The sequence below is a fragment of the Netta rufina genome (assembly GCF_964035555.1).
Source record: "Netta rufina genome assembly, chromosome: 27".
In the NCBI taxonomy this organism is placed as follows: domain Eukaryota; kingdom Metazoa; phylum Chordata; class Aves; order Anseriformes; family Anatidae; genus Netta; species Netta rufina.
This window is the reverse complement of record NC_140151.1, coordinates 111,888-136,094: the sequence shown is the minus strand read 5'-3', so window position 1 is coordinate 136,094 and position 24,207 is coordinate 111,888. Positions and strand designations below refer to the sequence as shown.

At 55.1% G+C, this 24,207-nt stretch overlaps 1 protein-coding gene across 3 annotated transcripts; it reads right to left on the bottom strand.

The window, feature by feature from the left end:
- Positions 1 to 22,896, bottom strand: TET3 (tet methylcytosine dioxygenase 3). Of its 3 annotated transcripts, XM_084302397.1 has the most exons (12): positions 22,850 to 22,896; positions 21,818 to 21,881; positions 20,338 to 20,568; positions 8,672 to 10,685; positions 5,710 to 5,800; positions 5,258 to 5,351; positions 4,434 to 4,642; positions 4,103 to 4,253; positions 3,540 to 3,629; positions 3,284 to 3,421; positions 2,423 to 2,759; positions 1 to 2,014 (listed from the first exon to the last, which is right to left on the bottom strand). In XM_084302397.1, the coding sequence occupies exons 3-12, from the start codon at positions 20,491 to 20,493 to the stop codon at positions 264 to 266; spliced, it is 5,031 nt and encodes a 1,676-aa protein (XP_084158523.1). In that variant the 5' UTR covers positions 20,494 to 20,568; positions 21,818 to 21,881; positions 22,850 to 22,896; the 3' UTR covers positions 1 to 263. The 3 variants fall into 3 exon arrangements, with proteins under 3 accessions (XP_084158523.1, XP_084158524.1, XP_084158525.1); XM_084302398.1 differs by lacking the exons at positions 20,338 to 20,568; positions 21,818 to 21,881 and having other exon boundaries at positions 22,850 to 22,880; XM_084302399.1 differs by lacking the exons at positions 20,338 to 20,568; positions 22,850 to 22,896 and having other exon boundaries at positions 21,818 to 21,830.
- Between the last annotated feature and the right edge of the window lie 1,311 nt (positions 22,897 to 24,207).

Below are 24,207 nucleotides of genomic sequence, written 5' to 3'. Positions count from 1 at the left end.
TTGTTCCTTTGTTTTTTCCCTACTTCTCACCAAGTGCAGCTTTCCAATGGCTTGCACCCGAGTTGGTTTCATTTTTTCCAAGTATGTGTTGGGTTTATTTTGCTTTTCTGTTTTTTGTTTTGTTTTGCTTTTTTTTGTTTGTTTGTTTGTTTGTTTTGTTTTTTCTTCTCCCCCATGCCTGAGGAGAAAGCACCACAAAGCAACACTGGTGCTCCAGTGCTGCTGACTTTGAGGTAAGATGGGCTGTGGCAGCTGCCTCCGCCTCAGATCCAGCGGCTGTAGGGGCCTGTCACCTTGGTGTAGGCATAGGAGGACACAGTGATGGCAGAGTTGGTGGGGATAGCCACCGCCTGCCGCGTGGGGACCAAGTCCCTCCTCTCCTTGCTGGGCGCCTCGGCTGCCAATGCACCACCCCACTTGCGCTTTTTGGCGAAGGCCTTGGCATCCTGCTGGAGACCGAGGCGTGCAGCCTCCTCCTGCCGGGCACGGGCGCGCTCAGCCAGCTGCTTCATCTTGGCCTCCCACAGTGCCAAGCCATGGTTGGGCTGGTTCAAGTTCTTGTGTTGGTAGAAAACCAAGGAGATGCGGGTGGGGTGGCATCGATTGGGCTTCTTCAGTGGAGTGGTGGCATGCAGCTCACGGCGGGCGCATTCAATGAGGATGGAGCCATGGGCAGGTGCCACAGCCACACCACCAATGTTCTCATCCAGGAAGTTGTGCTCACTGTCTGACCACTCCTCCTCTTCTTCCTCTTCTTCCTCCTCTTCCTCCTCCTTCACTGTCTTGTCTGGCAGCTCCTCGATGCCCTCCTCCAGGCCAAAAGGATCCCATGGCTTCTCCCTTTGGGACCCCACCACACCCTTCTCATGCACTGCTGCCTCCCACGCCTTTTCAGGCAGCCCTGGGATGGGTGCCGGTGTCCTCTGCTCCTCCACCTTGGCTGAGCCCCATGGTTCCTCGGGGAAGCTGGGCAGCCCTGGCAGGGCCGAGCTGAAGCCCAGCGGCCCCAGCTCCCAGCCCTTGTCCCGCAGGGTTGGTGTGCCTGCACTCGCCAGCACTGCCTCGCCCAGCTTGCAGGGGCTCCATGGTTTTGGCAGCAAGCTAGAACCACATGCTGCTGCTGCTTCTCCTGACAGGACATCAGGCCACTGCTTCTCTGGCAGAGGCAAGCGCACGGCAGCATCAAAGGTGCTCAGCTTCTCTTGTCCACCTGAGCCTGTGGGGCTGGTGCCTGGCACCAGGCTGCTCCACGAGCTCTCTGCCGTACTAGTCCTCTCAGGAGAAGACGCACCTCGGGACACTTTGTATGGGCTCCAATGCTGCTCTGGGCCCCCACCACATGCTGGCACAGGGACAACTGGAAGGGCCAGGTCAGTGCTGGGTACAGCTGCTGCTGCACTGGGAAGGGGCTCAATGCTGGGTGGGGGGTCCAAGGGCTCCTGCTTGATGGCCCTGCTGCCAAAACAGTTCTGTGCAAATGGTGGTGCATCCTCTGAGCCTGTGCTAGTCCTGTGCACCCCAGCCACTGCCTTCTGCTGGCTGGCATACCGACTGGCCCGCTCGTAGGTGCGCTGGTGATGATTTTTGCTCCGGACATTGTGTGGGATGGGCTCAGGGAAATCTGTGTTCCTGTAGGTGTGGTTGAGGTTCTCCTGCAATGCCTGGATGTTGGGCTTCTTCTCATAGGTGTTGTTCACCCTCTCGGTTGCCCCATAATTCAGAAACTGCGAGGGGAATACATGGTTGCTGGAAAAACCATAATACCCAAAGGAAGGAAGCGTGAACTTTGAGTGAAACCCATTCACAGAAGGCAGATTGGGCTGTGCATAGTAGGAATGGTAAGAGTAAACACTGTTCATGCTGTAAGGGTCAGAGGGCCGGCAGCTCCCTAGCACCGAGTAGCTCTCCACCACCGCATTGCCGTTGTACTTGAAAGTGTTGTAATGGCTCTGCGGCTCCACCTTGATGGAAGGTTTCAGCGGCTGTGGGGGGATCCCACTTTTCAACGCCACACCTGCAGGCACAGCACACACAGCCACTGTGACCAGCTAGCCGAGAAGGCCATCAGCAGGGACCAAGGACCCCAGGCCCCCAAAAAATCAGTTAGACTCAAAAATCCAACACCAATGGGCTTGCTGGCCAAGCACAGAACTCAGCTGCAACTAGCATCACTCTGTGTGCTGGCAGCAATTCATTCCCATGAGCTGAGCTGCAGCAAGATAGCAGGTACCCCAAAAGCCATGGTGCAAATGCAGGCACCACAGTATAAGCCAGTAATGCCAACCTGCACTCAGTGACACTCCTGCAACCTCTGGCCCAAGAAAGCCCCCACCCACTACCCCCCAGAAGCCACAGGGGAACATCCCCTCACATGCTTTCTGGACAGCTTAGGGCCATGGGACCTCAGCTCTGTTCCCATTACCTGCATTTTGTTGGAGTGTGGGAAGTTCGAGCGCTTCCTGCTTGATCTTCTCTGGTGTCATCAGCTTCTCTTTCTGCAGCTTCTTCTTCTCTGCGGCAGCTTTCTTTGCTTCCAGCTGCCTCTGCCGACAGGACTTGGCAGGTTCAGGTAGCTTGCGGACCTCACGGGGGAAAGATGTGAGCACCTGGATGGCCCCACTGCCCACCTTCGCGTTTTGGTTCTCCTCGCTGCCAAACTCGTCTGTGCTGGACATCTTGTAGAGGGGGAGGACGTGCAGCTGTTCATCTTCAGGGATCTTCCCTACCACGCGATTGTCTTCTTTTGTCAGCGTGCAGACCTGGGAGGAGCGCAGGGTGCCATGAGAGTCCAGGACTGCCAAACCCTTGAGATGCTAATGAATGCAGCCCAAGGGGGACAACGGCAAAATACCCTCCTCAACACAAATCCGTATCAGCCTGATGGCTTCCCAGGCTTCCACTGGTGCACACCCCAAGCCCACACCACTCCCCAGATGCTGACTGGAAACCTCCCGTGGGGTTTGGGTCAGACAAGAGCAAACACACAGTTCTGACTACCACTTTGCTTTCAACTAGCAGGGATAGCTTCAGCACCCCACAGATGTATTTTCATTTGAGGGGCCTTTCTGCTTTCTTAAGCAATTTCAGCATCAAAAAGGGCATTGCTCCATGAGTGCAAGCACCGAGGACCAGCCACCAGAGTCATGCAGGTAGGAAGGGACGTGACAGAGGCTCAGATATCTCCACTCCAAAGCGCTCCCTGCAGGGTCCAGCTGGATGTCAAGCAGCTCAAAATGCAGTGAATGGGGAACCATCCTGAAAACCAATGCCAGCGCCTGCTTACCACTGTGCAGCCATTGTAGAGGTTATGCTGATCTTTGTGAGCATGAGCACAGAAGTCCATGCACGCTGTCACCCCTGAAAACGGCCTCCCCTCCTTCAAGCCCAGACGGCAATCTATTGCGACATCCTCGTTGGTAACCTAGAGGAAGAAGGAGAGGGCTCCAGTTGCCTGAAATCTGTGCACCACCACCCCACTCCTGTTTCTGCGGACTGACAGGTTGTGGAGACCACAAGAGGATGAGTAAGTGGCCCGATACCTGGTTTTGGTAGGCCTGTGGTGCCAGCCTTTTGTAAAGTGGAGCAACCTCAGTGGCCAAATCCTGAAAGCTTTTCCGGAGCAGCTCTTCCTACAATAGGGAAGATAAAGCATTGATGTACAGGAGGACATCACTCAAGGGTTTCAGCAGTGGGGATGCAATTAGGAGTGGAGCCCCTGTACACCACCTTGTGTCCAACTTGTTCTGCTATGTCTGCCATCACACAAAGAGCACAGCCCAAATTTCTGGTGACATCTTGGCTATTCAACTTCCAACCAAAGTCTCTTGTGCTTTTGCTTGCTCAGCCCAAGAGCCCTCTGCCCCTGGGGTTTCTAGAGAGACCCCTTTTGTGTCACCCTGTAACGGCTCTTGGCGGCAAAGTCCTGGGACATCAGTGAGAGCCTTACCAGGTCAGACTGACTTTCTTTTCCCCACCATTTCATGAAAAATACCACAAGGTACCCTGTTCTCATGCTTTCTCCTCGCCAAATTTGGAGCCAGGGTTAAAAGGAACCCACTCTCCCTACCCTCCACTACTGCTCCACTCTGTCTATGTCACCCACCTCTTTGGGATTGTCCCCCACCAGCCTGAATTTCCGTGGAGTTTTGCTTCGGGCATATTTGCAGCCATTAAAATACATGCTCCAAGAGCAGCCGAAGGAGAAGGAAGCACCGCAGGTGTTGGGGTCCTTGCCTTGGCACGCACAAGTCCGGCTGCAGGAGGGACATTGAGAAGGAGCGTCAGCTGCTGGCACAGTGAGAGCAGTCCCTTCTGGGGATGCAACAAAAGCCTGGGTGGAGTGTAGGGAGTTCCTTCACTGGTTTTAGAAATACGGGAGGGACACCTCAGTTGCCATTCCACCCACTTCCCCAAGCCGGCATGGTGGCACTTACTCATCATTCAAGCCGCAGCGACGGCTGGTGGGGTTGCCATACTTGGTGAGGGTGTCAGTGAGCTCCTGGTATAGCGTGTCACCCAGAGTGCGGGGAATACCCTCCCAAGCCAGGATCAAGATGATGATTACGGCATTCTGGCAGTGGTGGCCAGCCCGGTGACGCACCAAACACAGCAGCTTCTCCTCTTGGTTGTGTCTCCGGATCACCTGGAAAACAGCCAGGCCAAATCAGACTGCCCTGAGAGGAAATGTTTCCCAGGACGGGGGGCAAGAAGGCCCCCAAAAGCGGGTGCCGGCTACCTTTTTATCATTCCTCAGGAATTTGGGCAGCAGAGCTGTGAGTGTTCCCATGGTTACCTCCTTCCCCATGGGTTTTGGGGTGCCAGGGGGACACGCTGCCAGCCTGGCCCCGAGGATGTGCCATTCGGTGGGTGCCACTGGGCAAGTGCAGGAAGCCCTGCAGAGTTTTCCTGGGGGTGGCTGCAGCTTTTCCTTTCTCTTTGGCTGCTGCAGCTCGAGCATCTTGCCTTGGCCTCCCATGGCCACTACCAGAGGGGACCTCCTTGTCCCCAGGCAGAGAGGGGACAGAAAGGGAGAAACAGTGAGTGTAGTGATAGGACAAGTAGTAATGGCTTTAAAAAACCCCCTTTTTTTTTTTTTTAATTTTAAACAGTTCTCCAGACACGGATTTGATTTAGTGGCACTGATGAAGTGTGACGTGCAGGCCCAGGGACCCCTAAGACAGCATTAAGTGGTGCCATCCAGGCACCCCCTTCTGCTACAGTGATGCCTTGAGGAGGCTTGGGGTCCATAGGCACTCACCCACTTGGCGATGGGGCAGCCCCGGGAGCTTTTCCCCTCCTTCCCAGTGTAGATGACCTTCTCAATGCGGATGGCCTTGCCCTTCTCACCGTACCTGCCAGGGAGACACATACTAGCTGCACACACCCTGGCGAGGACCAAGAGGCACTCACAGGGCCACATGCAACCTCACAGGCCCTGCTCACCCCCATGCAATCCACCGAAGGGACTCCTACCATCATGAGTACCCACATGCCTGCAGAGGCTCCCACCAGCACCTACAAGCATGCACTTGACCTCATGAGGACATACGTGCCCACAGAGCCCCATGCACCCTCACAAGGCCCCACACACCTTCTCGAGCCCTCCCCTTGCCCTCAGGAAACCCCCAAAGCCCTCTCTGATGGCTCCGCATCCTCAACATCAGAACTCCCCTTTGTCTGCAAGGGGTCGGGGTGGGACGGGGCCCTTACCGCTCCTCCATCAGCTCCCGGATGGATGCCACAGTGGGCCCCGAGCCCAGGTGGGTGTAGTATGGCCCCTCATCCTTCTCCACAATTTGTTCTGCAGGAAAAGGAAGGGGGATGGGGGAGACAGAGATTTTGGGGTTTGCATGTCCACAGGGGGCTCTGACCCCATGGATGCCAAATTCACTCAGATTAAGCACTTCTGCACCAAAAATCAAGCATTTCCCCACTAAGGGAGCCTAAGCAGGCACCCTTGCTTGCAATTGCAATATATGGCATTGAGTGTTTTAGGACTGGGGAAGTTTTAGTCTGGATTTATAGCTCCTTTGCACCCCCAAGGCAGCGAGGGACGTTGGCAAGCACTGGTACCAAAACCTCAATACTCCTCCTCCTTATAGGTGCTTCTGCAGCAGAAGAGGAGGACAACAGGGTCCTTTAGGGGTGAAAATCACTGCAAAACCCATTTCGAGACAGTCCCAGCTATGCTCCATCCCCCAGCAAGGAGCAACTTGAGCTAATGCATGCAACAGCGAGGGGTGAAGCCTGAGAGAGGCCAAAAACTACAAAAATCCTGCGTAGTTAATGGATAAGCTTGTTTTTAATGAGAGAGGAGTGAGTCTCTGTTTCTGACCCTTCTTTCAAAGCAAGCAAAGGAGCAGAGCTTTCCACCATGCAGGGTTTTCCCTGCAGCAGGGGCTGAGACACATGGAGAGGGAGGTTTCATCACACACAGGAGGGCTGAAATGATGGCAGGATTTCAACAGGATCTGATTTTTGAAACCTTGTAGGGCAAGCCACTTAATAACCTAGCTGTCTCCCACCACCACGTATCTCTCTGCTGCCCCTGGCATGGGAGATTTGCTTGGGCCACCCGAGCATGCTCTGTTTTGAAGAGAAGTGATTAGCTGCAGGGGCCACCTCAGCACATGAACCCTTGGACCCCCTCTACTCTCTGCCTACCTGCTTACATGATGTTCACCCACCTGGCCCCGCACACTGCAACTGGACCAGCCGGATGCTATTGAAACCACCCCGAGATAATTTTAGGACTGAAAACTGCTGCTGCCTGCTGTCTGGATTGCCTGGAGGATGTGGGGGTGCTCTGGGTTGGCTGAGCCTGTGTAAGGCAGGAGCTGCTCAACAGGGGAGAGGCAGAAGCAAGATCACACTACCGCAGAAGGATGCTTGGGCTACAGCCTGCAAGCAACACAGCCCCAGCAGCAAACCCCCTCAGGGCTTTTTGGGCATGGAGGTGCCAGATGGAGAACTAAAGGATGCTCCAGGCAGCTGCAGCAGCACAGGGGTCAGTCCCCAGAGCACAGGGATGCTCAAGCACCGCTGGGTCAGATGCATTCGGCACAGCGGGCTAGAGCTGGTCTGTCTTCCCATCCCTCTGCTCTCAGCCCCATGATTTTCATTCCTGTCATGTCTAACTGGCTTGGCGCCAGGGCTAGGAGAAAGCAGGGCTCAGCTGGGCTGCAGCTGTCCAGACAGAGATCAATACAGGACACGCAGCGAAAGCTGATTTTATTACAGTGTCTAACAGCACAGACACCTAATAAAGCACCAAGCCCCGACTCCTACTTAATTGCTTTCTCTCACAGCTTTTCCTTGAGAAAATGGGGAAAGGTAGAGGCAGGAAATCCTTCCCCAAAACCTCTAAACCACATTGAAAAAGAAAAGCAACGCAAACCTTTCCTGGCAATGGATGTAAAACTCCAAGTTAAGTTTGAGCAGCTCCAGAAAAGCCTTTCATTTGCTCAGTGTCATTTGGGCTAATTACTGCTGCCATTTACAAGCAAATAAATAAATAATCATATGCCTCACTAATAAAGTGCAGTTTGTGCTTGGCTTGAGGCCACCTCTCTCAGTAGCATAGGGGCTTGGTTTTCCTGCACCCACTGACCCCAAATCCTTGCCTTGCTCCTCACAGTTTAAATTTGGAGGGAGAAGATCCAGCTCCATGCACTTTTGGAGAAAGGGACAGTGGAAGGAGATGGACTGCAGAGACCAAGCAGGAACTCTCCAATACCTCCTGCGAAGTCTAACAAATGCCAGCAAAAAAAAAAAAAAACAACAAAAAAAAATCACCACCAAACCCAGAGTTCTGCATCTTTCAACACATCCTGGCAGGGACAGCAACTGAAAGAAACAGCATCCTGGTGGCAAATATGGCCCCTAAAACAGTACAAGCCAAGAAGAGATGCTCTTACTTTGAGTAACCCACTCCAGCTAATTCAACTTACAATAGCAGTAAGAACAAGGCAAGGTTCTAGGCAGGTTGGTCGTGCTGGGGCAGTCATGTGCCCCTTTATGGGATTTAGCTGAACAACTAAGCGGAGGTAAAATCAACAACGCTTTGGTTTTGCTGCTCTTCCAGCCTGCGCCAGCACAACCAAGTCAGACACCACCACAGTAATGCCATGCTCACTTGGCTTTGGCCACCTCATCATAAAAATAAGAGAAGAAGAGAAAGACCAAATGTACCCCACAACCAACACATGAGATCTCTGCAGCCTCAGAGTTTTGCCATAAAAACAAATTCCACACAAAGCTGCAAAGCAGTCTCAGTCCTCCCCTGTCACAGACACTGTTGGGGTTGGATGAGACCAAAATACCCATCTCCCATTTGGGAGCAAACCCAGAAGCAAATCTTGGTGCATTTTTTTTTCAAGTTTGGACCCCAAGATAATGTCTGTGTGGGTATGTTGATCCTACGACAAAACAGTTGATGCAAAACAGGAGCAGGAACATGCACAAAGCCAAAAAGAGCAACATCCCCAACCCTTAACAAAAACAAAACAAAACAAAACAAAACAAAACAAAACAAAACACTGTTTTCCTGGCATTGTGGCATCACTCTTACTTATCCAGGGGAATCCCACCCTGCAAACCCCAAATCCCACTCTGGACAGCTTGAACTGTGCTTGCCATTGCCCCAAGACCCCCAGCAGAGCTGCTTGCTCACCGACACAGTCACAAGTGGGGAACTCTGCCTGTGCGCGCTTGGCTGGGGTGTCCAACAGGCTCTTGGTCGGCGTGTCCAGGTATTTCAGTGGTGACTCCAGGAAACCGCTGAGGGTTGGCGTCAGTGGCACCTCATCCTTGGTGGGTGTCCCCTCTGCCTCATCAGTGTTTTGGCTCTCCTCAGAGTAAAAGCATGTGGTTGACACCACAGTGATAGCACCAGAAGACTCAATTTTGATCTGTTTGGGGGACCGTGAAGAGAAAGCATGCTCCAAAAGCGGTCCCTTCCCTGGTGAAAGTGAAAAGCTTTTGGAGACAGGCTGGGGAGAGCTGCTAGAGGCCAAGGTGGTGGTGCTGGCAGTGGGGGGCATTTGTGAGGCTGGTGCCGGACCCCCCCGCAGCTCAGCTGTCCCAGGAGGCTGCAGGTTGAAGTTCTCCCCAAATTCAGCCTCAAACTGCCGGATGAGCTCTTCCAGCTTGTCATCCACTACAATGGGGGCTGGTGGGGCAGACAGCACTTCTTCTGAGCCAGACGAGCTCGGTGTTATCGGCAGGTGGCTTTGGGGGCCCCCCCCAGGGGCACCCCTTTCCTGAGAATTGGGAGTGGTGGGCAGGGGTAGTGCAAGAGACTGCTGGAGCGGGAAGGCAGGTGGTGGCGGCTCGGTTTGCATCTCTTCAGTTGGGGGCTCAGCAGGTGCCCGAAACCCCTCCAGACTGATTTGCCAAAGGGGCAGGAAGAGCGGCTGTGAGTCTTTCTGCTTGGGCTTCTTGATCTGCACTTGCTTGCGGGCTGGCTTTTCGGGCTGTGTTTTCTTCTTTTTCTCTTTGGCCTGCTTTTCAAAGGGTTTGGGTGGCCCAGCCAGGGCACTGGGTGCCCACCAGCCAGGCGGCCGCTCTGGGGGGGCCACGGCTAGGCTCTGCTCAAGGAAAAGGCTGCGCTTGTGATGGAGATGCTGCTGCAGGACCAGCTGCGTCTTCTTGTGCAAATTGGGCTCCTGCGGCAGCGGTGGCACGCGGGGGCCGCTTGCTGCATCCTTGGCAAGCGCTCGTTCAGGGGGCTTCAGTGCCGCTGTTGTGGGGGCTTTGCCAGCCTCGGGCCGCTTGAAAGCTGCCTTGATGTAGTCAGTATTGCCCAGAAGCTGCTCCAGCTCTGCCATGGGGTCTCTGGTCCCTGCCAGAGGCACCGTGCCAAAAAGCGGCTCTGGTGAGGCACCAGGCTGTGTGAGGAAGCGGGGCCCCGGCTCTGGTGGGACAAGGGGCCCCGGGGGCAGCGGGGCTGAGGGTTGCCCATCACCACTGGGTTGCGGGAGCGCGGCTGAGAGCTGCGTTAGGGCTTCGATGGCAATGGCTGTTTGCAGGCTGATGTTCTTCTCCTTGGCGATGTTCAGTGCACTTTGGGAAAAGGGGAGGCCATCCGATGGGCATGGCTCAGCGGTCTCAAGCACCGGCTGGGGAGCAATAGCACCTTTCTCAGGGGGTGGTGGGGAGGCCGGCACCGGCTCCTCGCCCAGAGCCGATTTGATCTTCTGCTCCAGCCACTCCAGGTAGTCGGGGCACTCAGGGCCATCACAGTTGCAGTTGGGGGGCTTCATGCCATGCTTGGCCAAGGCAAGGGCAGCCTTGAGGGCATGCAGGTCCTCTCCCTGTGGCATACCGTCCTGCGGCGCCAGCACCTCACTCAGCCCTCCCCTGCTCATCTCGGTGTCAAACTTCTTGTACAGCAGCGAGGGAGAGTCCAGGGGAGGCAGCCGGTAGGAGGACACAGCCTCAGCCACTGCCGAGAAGGCCACCAGGTTTCTGGCATCCTCCAGATGGGCTTTGCCAGCAGGGGCCGACTGGCCAGGCAGCCAGCTGCTTGGCTCCATCAGCGTGCTGCCCCCCACCTCTGGCTGGCCCCCATTTGCCAGGCTGAGCCCGTTGCCCTCATTCAGCTTTCTTTCTTCGACATAGTTAATCAGCCCTTCTTCCATTTGGCCTCTTCTGGGGCCATCAACTGGGTCGCCCCCCGAACCTGTCTGAGAATGGGGAGAGTGGAGAGGTGTAAGCACCCCTTGCAACAGTCAACATGCGCCCAAATTCCTCCTTCCACCCCTGCAACTTTTGTCTTTCATCCATTTTACCACAGAGCCCCACAGCTTGAAATGCAGCCACTTCTTTTCACCCCCCACACACCCTTCCCAGCCCCATGCCACCCACGTCTCCCACCACCCAGTTTCAAAATTGCTCATGGGATGTTTCAGTATTTCCACCACCTGCAGAGTGTGTGATGAGACAGGGTATATGGGAGGGCATCCCACTCCCAGCTGTGTTTTCAGGAGGTCCAGCCCTGCTGATGCATTCCTTGGGACCCCCTTCACAGCGCCATGGGATTGTGGGGCTTCGCCTCACTTTACCCACTCCTTACAGTGGGAATGAAGCTGATGCAAAGCATTTTGCTCTGCTTGCATCCAGATGGAGCAAAGACCATCAGGCTCAGGATGAGCTCCTTCATCCTCTGCAAATGTAGCACTGAGCATTGGATAAGGTCACTGCAGCTCCAGGGCTCAGCAATGAAGTTAGCAATGGGGCACTGAGCCCAAGTACTGCTGAAGGATGCATCATGGAGACGGGGGAAGCTGGGCCCATGTGTGAAGCAAATATGCTGTCTGGGAGTGTTTCACCTGGAGAAGCCATCCTCCACCACACAAAGAAGCTGCCAAGTTGTCTGTGCCAGTGGCAGGGGCAGCATGGGGATGATTTCACCTTGAATAACCCAACCCCATGTCAGCACAGCTTGCCAGACCCCAGCAACATGGAGCAACAGCACCAGAATCCAGAAAACCATCCTTGTGCCACCTGTCAGAGATGCCCACCCAGAGACAAACTAGCCACATCCAGGGAGACCATCTTCCCAGTGCCAGGGCTCACACATCCCTGTTTAGACCCTACAAGGGCTTTGCAAGAAGCTGGGAGGCATTTCTGCACTCGGTGGTTTCTCCCCTCTCAGTTAATGCCAGGGAGGACTGGGTGCAGTACATTTAGCAGTTTGCTGGTCACAGGAAAGCTTCCTGAAAGTTAAAAATACAGCAAAGCTCACTAGGAAAAAAAAAAGAAATGGACAAACTAAGCAAAGGCTTCAGGCAGAACTTCTTGCCTCCAGCACTGGCTCCACAGGAAGGACCTACAGCCCTGATGCTCCAGGAGACCCCAAAGTACAGCTTTGGCATGTGAACAAGCTGTCAGTGGTGAGGAGCTTCATTCAACCCTTCCAATGCCAGCCCTGCAGCTTTCACAGGAGCAGTCTACAGGGAGAGATGAAGAGCAACATGTGCACGTAAGCATGGCTGGTTTCGACACAGATAAGAACACTGCTGACTGCAGCAAAACCAAGGAGCAACCACTCCCTGCACAATTCAAGACTTCGCTGCCCCAAAAATCCCCCCCAGGGAGAAAACCTGGGGGGCAAAACTCACGGGCAGCACAAGTCAGCACGGTGTGGGTGCAAATTCGCGCTGCCCCTCTCTTGGCATGGGGCATACCCCCATGCTGCCACTGCTTTCAAAGGGCTCTAGTGCCATCTCCTTGCTGGTGATGGTGGGGACTTGGAGCTTGGAGCCACGAGCAAAGGGACCGGTCCATCAGGTCAGGGAGCAAATGCATTGCTGCTCATTTGCAGGGTGGGGACATGCTGCCTCCACGCCCCATGCCAAGTAACATGGTGCAAGGAAGACACAGCCTTGTCCGTCCTTCCCACGCTGACGCCCCAGCCAAGGTTTTTCCCAAGCAGTACATAGTGGCAGGGAGAAAATGTTATGAAACCCCCTCAAAGCAGGAACGCTCGTGCCCTGAAGCGTTCCTGGTGACGCCAGCCTGCAGAAATGGTGTAAAACCTGTTTAGCTCTGGGCGTGGAGCGAATGTTGGCCCCAAGGGTTTTCTGGGGGTACCGGGTGGATGTGGGCATGGGAAGCCCCAGAAAACAGCTGGGAATGCTTCTAATGCACCCCAAATGTGGATGTCCCTGAAGCTACTGTCCCCAACCATGCACTACATCCATCACTACATCAGTGAGTGAAGGAATCAGCCTTGGGGTAAACCTCCCAAGGCATCAGGGCCAGCCGCGAAGAGAGAGAAGGAGCTTCCCCACCCTGCCTGGATTCCCAGACCCTGCCAAATCCTCCTCTATAACTGGTTTCACAGGGAAGCCCTGTCTCAAACCTGCCCTCATCCAGATGGAGCTTCAGAATCTTTTCCCCCTGCATCCATCCCTCAGGCATCACCTCTACCTGCCCCAAAGCTGGCAGGATGCTCACACCCCTTGGCGTAAACACCACAGCAAAGCCACTGGGTCAGGATGGGACAGCAGCTTGGGCTGGCCTTACACTGTCTCTGCCACCACACTGCTCCATCCAATAAATCAGGTTCTAGAATCAGGCTGGGGATGCAGGAAAAAAGTTCATCCTGCAAATGCATGGCAAAACCCATCCTGTCAGCACCGAGCCAGTGCTACATCCTGTGGTGCTCCCAAAGGGTTAATCCAAGAGCTGCCACCATCCCCAAATCCATGGGGAAAAAATACATTTTTTTTTCCTGGCTCTCCCACACGGCTCCTTTTGTTCCCAGAGCACCACTGGGGTGGAGGGCAAGCACAGTGGGAGCTGTATTTATGGCCCCGTGGGATTTTCATCCCGAAAACCAACAACAACAACCCAGCCCCAACTCACTCCAGCAGCATACGAGGAAATCCTTCCATTAATCAGCGCTGTTTGCACCTATTCCTCCGCCACACTGCCCATTTCCCCACAGAAAGCAATGCCTGCCCAAACCTCCATCCGCCTGCCCCGGGAAATAATAAAAGCTGGGGCGGGGGGAGGAGGAATTAAAATAAAGAGAAAAAGCAAGTCTTTTGGTTCAGATTAGCTCAGTTGTTTGGCTACTGCACAGTCCGTCTTGGATCCTTGGTGTTTTGTAAAAGGGGGAAAACCCCTTTGAGGAAGAAAATAATTATCTTTTTTTGTTTTGTTTTGTTTTTCCCCCTTTTTTAATTTTTTCCTTCTGTTTTAAATGCCTTCAACAGAGGGGAAAAAAAAAAAAAAAAAAAAAAACAAACAACAACGACAAAAAGCAGCAGCAACCACACCACACAACACACACAGAGCCCTGCTTGGATGCTTTCCAGCCTGGGCTGTGCTCCCTAGGACTGGTCTGCAGCCATCGGTACCCGCGCGGCGGGGGGCACGGTGCCGGTGAGCAGGGCTGGCACGGCTGGGGCACGAGGCACTTACGTCTGTGGGGCGGGCGGTGAGGCCGGCAGCGGCGATGGCACCGGGGAGGGAAGGAGCAACGAGTTTTTCAGCCTCAGCCGCCCCAGCCCTCCCCGCCCCCTGCAAACAGCTGGAGGAGCCATTAGCCCCAGCGCCGCACGCACGTACGGACAGACGGACGGATGGATGGCGGAGGGCTGCGCGCTTGCCTGAAAGTACCAACATCTTGGCCTGGGCCCAAAGGGTGCCTCGGTGGGGGGGGTCCCACCCCCCCAGCCCCTCTAGAGCTCCTGCAGCCCAACACATGCAGTCACCCATACATCCAACAACCTATATATATCCTGCAGCCCTGCATATCCTTCAGCCCCGTATATCCAGCCATCTTATAGGTCCTGCAGCCCTATCGATCCTGCAGCCCCATATATATCAAGTGACACGACGCAATCAGCAACCTTGTACATCCAGCACTCCTATGTATCCTGCAACCTTGTATATTCAGCAAATTGTTATATCCAGCAATATGCATATCCAGCAGACCTATATATCTGGCAACCCTACATATCCAGCAACTTTATACATATGACAAATTGTTATATTCAACAACCTATACAATCTGTGGACCTATAAACCTGCAACCCTATATATTCAGCAACACTACAGGTCTTGCAGCCCTATGTGACCTCCAACCCTATATATCAGGCAACCCTATATATCCAGCAACTTGTTATATCCAGAAAGCTATATATCCAGCAGACTTACATATCCGACAAGCCTACACATCCAGCAGCCCTATACATCCTGCAAATCTGTATGCCTTGCAAAAAAAAAAATAAAAATTAATATATATATATATATACATGCAGCAGCCCTATACACCCAACAGACCTATATATCCAGCAACTTCTTACAGGGACAAGGTGACCAGGTGCAGTGCTATAGCCACTGTAGGGGACAGAAACATAGCCACCCCAGGGCAGATTTGACACATGTTGGCAGGATCTGTCCCAGCAGGGAATGTCACAGGCAACATCTGTCCACAGTTGTATGGTGCTGCCCCATCGCCCTGCCACCCCAGCCATCTCAGGGGACAAGCCAGGATCTGCCTGCCCAGAGGGACAGACAGCGATCCCTCTGTCTATCCTGCCTGCCCTGGCAAAGCCAGAGCTGCTTCAAAACTGCTTTTTCTCCTTTTTTTTTTTTTTTTTTTTAATCCTCCCCCTTTTTCAAAATATTATTTTAAACATCCCCACGGCCTTATAAGAAAAATTAAATGAAAGCACCCCAAACAAGCAGGCAGGCCTTCCTGCCATGTTCCTGCTTGTCCTAAATCACGCGCTGCCGCCTCCAAACCACATGTTTAGGAAAAAAACAACAACCCAACAACAGACAAAGAACCGGTTTTAAATCCCTTGTGCTCGAAAAACACCCATAGGGCCCATCCAGCCCCTTGAATTTGTGCTGAAGTAGTAATCCTCTACATGGATATTTTGGGTATTTACTAAATCCCCCTTGCCTCAACGTATTTTGCAAGGGCTGGGCTTAGTTGGGGAGAGACTGGAGCAGCTCAGTGCATGCTTTGCTTTGTCCCACTTGAGATTACTCTATTACTCTAAGTGGAGGATTTAGGAGATGGAGATGTGGGTGACCTGGATGCCAAGGGTGCATCAGTGCAGGGGAGAAATGCAACACTGAAATCACCATCAGACACGGCACAGCAGGGTTTTTGGGAGGTCAGCGGGAGCCGCCAAGAGACAGCAGCCAGGGCCGGCCAAGAGGCAGGCGGCTGCTTGGCTGCCAGCCCCATGCTGCGCTCATGGTTTTCCTCCACTGGCAGCCAGCCCTGGGATCCTCTGGGCTCAGGGGCACCGTGGGGTCCCACACGTGATGGTGAAGCCCAGGGTGAGTGAGCATCCCTGAGCGCAGGCAACCCTACAATAACAAAGCGCTTGGCTGCTGTCACTAAAGGGCTTTCCTCTGTTTGCATGGTACAGATGCAGACCCACGAGCACCCTCAGAGAAGGGCATGCTGCTGAAATTACACCCTGGGGAGAGACATGCTGGAGACCTGTGCTGCTCTGCTGGACGTAGAAAGTCACTGAATGCCACCGTGCTACCAGTGGGGGATGCTGCAGAGGAGCCCAGTGGCGTGGATGCCCTAAGCGGATGCAACACCCCCAGGAAAAGCAAATGGGCGAGCTCATAGAGCTGTGCTGTGCCCGTGGGAGCCCCTCCCGGCATACTCCCAGCACCGGCTTATTTGTTTTCCAAGCTGTTTCCATGGCCCCATCTGACCCTGGCGCTGGGTTTGAGCTGCTCACTCCTGTCCTCATTTAGCCCAGAGGAAAGCCAGAGCTGTGCCGAGGCTGAGGGTACGGGGCTGATTTGTGCCACAGGAAGCCACATTAGAGCCCACCCCTGCTTTGCATGATCCCCATGGGAACCCCCAGAGCTGCAATCCTGCTCTAGATGGAACTGGGACAACTATTCTCCCCCTTTTCCATCTCGCAGGGGGGCGGGGAAACACATCAATGCAATATATTCACTCTTGGTTCCTGCTGCACCAGCATCAGGAGCTTGCAGTGGAGATGGGGGATTTTTTTCCACATGGAGATTTCCCCATCATCCCTGTTGGAGCTCCAGGAAAAGGGTTTTCCCAGCCAGCCAAACTACGACCAATGGGAAAGCACCATGGCCTTCCAAAGCAAAAGGGAAAGATGGGAAAAAGTGGCTGTTTTGGAGCAGGAGCTGCCCAGCTGCAGAATCCTTAATGTGTGGAGCGAGGGAGAGGTGATTGCTCGGATGCAGCAGCTCCTCCAAAATCACCCCATCCAGGAATGGCTGTACGCCAACATCTGTTGTTAATCCATCCTGGATACCTTTCAAAGCTGGCATGGAAAATTCATACCCCTGCACGCAAGGAGCACAGGGTCCCATTCCAGCCAGGCAATGGGGGACACCTGCGGTGTGGCACCAACCCCTGATATAACAATGTAGGATGCTCAGCCCTAGGACAGGATGCTCAGCCCCACCACAAGGATGCTTGGCACAGCAGCATATCAGCTTTTCAGGAGCTGCATGGTTAAGCCATGGCTAGCGTTCCCATCACATCCTTGAGCCAGGAGCCAGCATATGACAAAGGTGGGGGAATGGTTTGCCAGGCTGCGTCAGGCTGCTCCAGCCGGCAGGGATGGAGGGAGGGGAGAAGAGCTCTTTAAAGGGAAAAAGAGATGGAAGAAAAAAAAAAAAAAAAAAAAAAAACAGCGCTATTTTTGTTTCTTGGAGCATCTTTGCTCCGACACAGCTGACTCCTCTCATGCAGGCGTTCAGCTACCAGATTGGCATTGGGTCTGGCCAGGCAATGCCAAAACACTGGGTGGCAGCAAGCAGTGCTCCAACAGGGAAGGGAAAGGTGAAGGGAGAAGGGGGAAGGGGAAAGGGCAAAGGGGAAGCAGAAGTGCAGAAGTGCCTTGGGCCCAGCTGAGCGTCTTGCCCATGCTAACAGCACTTTGCCGTCCCATCCAAGCCACCCACGTGGGGCTGGGTGACTTTTTGCTGCCACTCATCAATGCCACTGTCTGTGGCAGGACAGAGATCAGTGCCCTCCCACACCCTACCACCAACAACCCAGTGGGGAAATTTCCCCCTTGCCCAATTACTTTGCATTGCAAGCAGGGTGCAGAAACTGGCCAGCTTTCAAGAACTGGTAGTTGCAGTGTGAAGCTGCCCTGCACCCATATTGTCAAGGCTCTGCATGCTGTTTGGAGCAGGGGGTCCTGCACTGTGCTGTTGGTGCTTGGCTCCCTAAATCCCACCCTGTCCCACCATACCTGGGGGATGCACAGCCCCGGCCCTGCTCCTTGCTCCGTGAAACCAGTCAGCAGCCTGAGCTTTCAGCAGAGGAGGAAGAGGAGGAGGAAGAGAAGAAGGAGGAGGAGGAGAAGGAGGAACATGTGTGTGGCAAGCTCAAACATGTCGGCAGCGTGATAGCTAGCGGGCAGGAGCCAGGAGACGAGTGGGAGCCTGGCCCTGCCCAGTCTGGGTGCCGGGAAAGCGCTGGCTCCACCAGCCGGTTTCACTGCTGCGACCGGTCTCCAACAGGGAAAAGTATCTGGGGAGAAACTGAGTCTGGGGCAGGCTCGGCATCACCCAACGCAGTGCATCTGCAGTGCCCCGCTTCCTTCAAGCCACTTCTCCAGCCCCTGTGACTCACCCTGAAATGACAGTAACATTGCCCTGGGTGCCCCACTGGGGCCAGGGGGGTCCCGAAATCCTGGAGCGGATGTGACGGGGACCAAGTCACATCCAGGAAGAGCCTCATAGGGTCGCATCCTGCTCCGCCTGCTGATGCAGGGACACTGGGACAGCTGCTTCCCCTTTCACCACCCGCCCCAGCTTCAGGCTGAAATCCTCCTTCTTGAAAGCATAGGGTGGAAGCACAGAAAGAGGCTCTGCATTTCCCTGTTTTGCTCCAACCCATGTAGCGCCCACAGCCAAAGCAAAGCCCAGTACTGCAAGGCAGCTGCCACCTCCAAAGGGGACACCACGATGGCCACATCCCTTCACAAACCATCCTCCCTAGCCAAGGCTGATGAGTAGTATTTCCCCATACTCACCCCAGCATGGCGGACAGGAGCCAGCACCACTGCACAGATGAGTCCCCAGACAGGAATAAAACCTCCCACCAAAAAGTTAATTAGGGTCTAGCAGACTGAGCCCCTTCTCTGCCCTATGTATGGGCTCAGGCATGTGCTCAGAGTCAGACCCAACGTATCTCTCCTAAAAGCAATGTTGAAGCAAGATCACTTGTGAAGGGCAAGCAGGAGTGGAGAAGTACCCTGAAGTGCAGCCTTTCCATGCAAGAACGCATTTGCATCACATTGTTTCTGTCCGCTTCTGATCAGCATTGGCACAACTCTTTTGCAGCATGCTGCACAAAAGCCCCTTTTTTCCTACCAAAAAACATCAGCCCCCTCCCACCCCAGCTGCCTCCTGGGGTCTGCAGTGCTGCTGAGTCAGCACCGACACTGCTGAGTCACCACAGCCACATCAGCCAGCAATGAGCTCAGCTGCGGGGGCTCCAGCATCTCTGTGCATGCTGTTGGAGAGGCCAATGCTCTGTCCCACGACAGGCAGAACATGTGGCTCTGACCACAGCCAGGCAGGTGACACCAGCACCCGCATTGCAACTGACAAAAACTTCGCCCAGGTCCAAAATCACAAGGTTTGGCTTTACACATGTGCAGTCCCATGATCTGGAGGCTGGTGCTGCCATCCTCTTCAAAAATACCCCATTGCAGATGATGCCTAAGTGGGGATAAACAGATGTGGCATCACAGCCACCACTGAGCTTTCCTCATCTTGGTCATCCTTTTCCACCACCAAAAAAGGGAAGGGAAAAAAAATACTAAATTTCTATTTTTTTTCCTCTGCTGGGGTCATCAGCACCAAGGGGGAAGCGCAGACGCCGCCTCCAGATTCACTGGCCTGCACTCCCTGGCGCTGGTGACGGTGCTGATGACTCACGGGAAGGGAGGGGGAAAGCAACGTGTGCACAGGGCCGTAATGTTTGTAAACCTAAAAAAAGCCATGTGCAAGCAGGCAGCGTGCTCTGGCCGGGAGCACCGGCTGCCAGCGGCTCGGAGAGGCTGAGGCTGCAGGCAAGGAGCCTGGGGACAGGCAAGAAAGAGGCAGCAAGTGCCTCTGCACAAGCATCGTCAAGAGAAGAGTTAGCCCCACTCTAACACTGCAATGACTTTAATTGTGATAGGTTTGATTGCAACAAATTTAAATACAGAGGCTTTAAATGCAAGTGCTCTAATTGCAATGCCAGACGGGGCTTCAAAGAGGCTTGGGGTCTTTAAAATATTTTGCCCTCTTGCCTCTCGACCTCCTCCTGTACCCCATTGCCTTCTGGCACATGATTTGTGTTGGCCTATGGCTTCCTGCTCCCTCTGCCCATATGGGAGTGGCGAGCTGCTCTGGGGACCATGGTGGCTGTGGCCATGCCACCAGCAGTCACAAGCACTGCAGCCTGGTGAGCTGGAGCTGAGCCCTCCAGACATTACACAGCATCCCCAAGCCTCCACGCTGACGAGTACAGTAATTAGAACTTGCTCCAATCAATTTTTTACAGCGTTTGGAGGGCTTGGAGTGGGTTAGTCTCCCCACCCGCCCCCCACTCCCCCCCAGCCCTCCCCTGCATCATTTGGCTGCATTGGAAATTGCAGCATTGGGAGCTCCCAGTCTCTAACTCCACCATTCAACAGCAAAACCTTATTTAATCAAAAAGATGCAGCTAGTAGATGTGCAGAAGAGCTTTTTTTTTTTTTTTTTTTTCCCTAAGAACTGCCATTTTAGCTGAAACTAACAAACACACTGCATCATCGCCAGGACAGGATCACCTATGACATCGCAGCAGAAATGCACCTGTGGTCCCACTGCTGTGCATCCCTCATCCATGCAAGGATGGGGCTGTGGCTGGGAAAGCACGGCTCTCGGTGCTGGCACTGGCGTGGTAGGCAGATGTGGAGCAGGGACAGAGCTGCTCACAGTTGTTTCACGGCCAGCCTCTTCCCATTTCATTTCATTTCGTCATCTCCCAGTGGATCCTAGCCCAGGGAAGGAGGGAGGGGGGGGGCACAGAAGTTCTTTTATCCTCTGAAAAAAAAAAACGGGCAGAGGTGGGGTCTGGCACCATCTTGCACCCATCTCAAAGCAGAGAGGAAAGAGGCAACAGAGCCCCAAGAGTGGCATGGAAGGGGTGGCACTTGGAGTGCCCCCATCAGTCACCCAAACTGCAGTGGGGACAGTGCATGGACCATGACAGGAAACATTGGCACTGTTCTCCCATTAGGAAAGTGCACATGGAACAAGGAACTGGGATGCAACGGACAGGGACCACAGCATGCATGGGCAGGGAATGGGGATTCCGGTGCTGCAGGTATGGGGGGACCTCAGCACACACACACACAGGCAGGGGGACTGAGGTACACGTACATGTGGGTACACGGTACATGTGGGCAGTGTACCAGGGACCCTGATGCCTGAGGGAACTGGGGTTGTTTAGTCTGGAGAACAGAGGCTCAGAGGAGACCTTATTTCTCTCTACAACTACCTGAAAGGAAGGTGTGGGGAGCTGGGGGTCAGCCTCTTCTTGCAGATAACTGGTGATAGGACTAGAGGGAATAGCCTCAAGTTTTGCCAGGGGAGGTTCAGGTTGGAAATGAGGAGACATTTCTGCTCAGAAAGAGCAGTCAGGCATTGGGACGGGCTGCCCACGAAGGTGGTGGAGTCACCGTCCCTGGGGGTGTTTAAGGAAAGGTTGGACGTGGCACTTAGCGACATGGTTTAGTGGGTGACATTGGTGGTAGGGGGATGTTTGGACCAGACAATTTTGGAGGGCTTTTTCAACCTTAATGATTCTATACTGTAGGGCTGGGGACCGGGGACCCTGATGCTACAGAAACAGGGAGCAGGGATCCTGGCATGCAGAGTCAGGCAACAAGGGACAGCAATGCCATAGGGATGGGGACACCAGTGCACGCAAACAGGGGACCAAGGACATTGATATAGTGGGGATGGGAACCAGGGAACTCTGGCACATGTAAAAAAAGGAATTGGAATGTCAGTGCTGTGGGGATAGGGAGCAGGGACCTCAATGCCATGGGTCTAGGGACCAGAGAGCCCAGCAAATGCAGGCTGGGGACTGGGGATCCTGATGCTACAGTGACAGGGACCAGCAACCCCACCTCATGCAGGCAGGGGACCAGGAACCAGGACCCCCAGTCATGGGGAAAGATTGCTCCCAGTGTGCCAGGGACACCCTGCGAAAGGCTCTTTAGGGTGCAGACCACAGCACAACCACACGTCCTAGATGCACCAAGCCAATGCCCCACCACCCCTGTACCTGGCAGGGCAGGGAAAGCCCAACCCAGCAGCTCCTCCTCTGTGTCACCTCTCCCCTTAGTTACCTGCAATAATGGGTCCAGGTAGAGAATCCAGGAAAAAAAAAAAAAAAAAAGCCATGTCACAGTTAATTAGGTTCCAAAGGGCAGCACTGAGGATGTTTATGGGGCCACCACAACCACCTGCGAGGACTCTGCCCCCAGGCTGCCCTTCCTTCCCCAGCATGACACGACCACACCAGCACCCCCTGGGTGCCCACAGGCACTGGTGCCAGCCACATCCCTGGCATGGGACGTGGATTGCCCCAGCTTCCCCAAGCACACTGTGCTGACAGCACTCACCGGCGGTGACCAAAGGCTTGGGCAGCCCCGCTGCGGGCTGCTCCCCAGTGCCACCAGCATCTGCTGCCACAGAATCACAGAATCGGCTAGGTCAGGAGAGCCCTCCACGATCCCCGAGCCCAACCCGTGACCTAACACCAACCGGTCCTGCACTAAACCATAGCGCCAAGCTCTGCACCTAGATGTCTTTTGAAAACCTCCAGGGATGGTGACTCGACCACTTCCCCGGGCCAGAGCCAGCGCTGCTGGGACGACCCCAGGGGCGGGGAGGAGACACCCAGGCTTTTCTGCCCACCTCCGTCCCGACCCCGCGGCGGGGGGGGCCGCGAGGCCGGGCCCCGGCTCCTCAGGGCGCGGGGTGACAGCAGCCCCCGGCGGCGTGACGCCGGCGTGACGTCACGGCAGCCCCCAGCTCCGCCGCCCTTGTGGCCACCCCCGGCCGAGCCTGCGGATGGACTTGGGAGGGAGTGGGGGGGGGTAATAAAAATAAAGGGGGGGGGGGGGGAGGGGGGGAGAAAATCGTCATTTCTCCGCGGAGGGGGGGGGGGGGGGGGGGGCCGGGGCAGATCACGCACGTGGGGGCCCCGCGGGAGGCAGCCGACTCGGGGGTGCCCGCCCCCGCCCCGCGCTGTCCCCCGGCCGCGGCCGCGCCGCCCCCGCCCCGACCTGGCCGGGCCCCGGCCGCTCCCTACCTCGCCCCGCCGCTGCCCCCGCCGCTACGAGGCGGCCATCTTGTGTGTGCGGCGCCGCGCCCGCCCCGGCGCGGGGGGGGGGGGGGGCCCCGCCTCCGCCCGCCGCGCGGCCCCGGCCGGGAGGGAGCTCCGGTGCCGCGGCCCTCCCCCCCCCCCCCCCCCCCCAGCGCCCTTCGCCGGCAGCGCCGCGCTCGGGGGCGTCCGGGCGAGGATCTCCCCGCGGAGCCCCTCGATGCCCGCGGCACCGGGAGCTTCTTTCTCGGGGCCCGGCAGGTTGCGAGCTCAGCGGGAGGAGAGGTTCCGGTAGCACAAAGCGGCTCGCAACCAAGCAACGCGCTGGGAGCGAGCCGCAGGTGCCAAACCCCGAAGGGGCAAAGCCGGGGGCGGCGTGCCCGGCCCCGAGGTGTTGGCTGGCCTCTCTGCTAGGGCTGCACAGGGCCGGGCCCTGTGGAAATGGCGGCTCGCCTGCACCTTGGCTAAAAGAAATGGGAGCGTGGAGAGACCCGTTCGTGGGGCTGGGGTCCTCCCGTTTGCACCTCGTAAGATGCAGTTGCCCCAGCACCGTTGCAGCACGACTGATGTCCCTGCAGCCACCTCCGAAGCGGCTGAAGTTGCACCCACCTCAGCTGCCAGTCCATGCAACAGGTCCTGCCACCGTTTGTTTTGCTGTCACCCTGCAAAATTGCAAGTGGATTTAATTAATGCAGGTGCCTCCTTCCTCCCACCCTCTTCCTCCAGTGCCCAGCTGATAACATCAACAGCCTAAATCTGGAATATTTTCGGGATGGGAACAGTGACATGGGTGAACACTGCACCATGTCAAACAAGGACGTCTTAGTGTCCTGTGGATGACAGCACGGCTGAAAATGGGATGAGCCATGGTGCTGTGCCCTGGCTGCTCCCAGCCCTCACCCCAACGTGTTTTCAGCAACACCACCCTCCTCGTCCAAGTTTGGGGCAATTTCACAGCTTTTTCTGCTAGCAAACACAAACCAGGGAAAACCCCTTGCCCAAAAGACAAATTCAGAAACTTTTTTTTTTTTTTTTTGTAATACATTCAATGAGATTATGCCTATTCTGCAGCTTTTGGCATGGAGAAAGGCTGCCAAATTCATTTAGGGGCTTTGGTTGCAACTTGTCCCACTGGCACCATAAAAAATGGTTTGTGGGCTGGTGCACCCATTCCCCTTGGCACCAGGGTTTCCCACTGAGGTTTGCTCCCCCAGAGCTGGTAGGAATCACCCAATCAGGGCTTTGCTGTGTGTTTTTTGGTGTTGGTAATTAGCTGTTGGTGAGATGCTGATTATTTATGGACATGGAGTGAGAAGATGGGAGAACCATTTGGGAAAGGCATCATT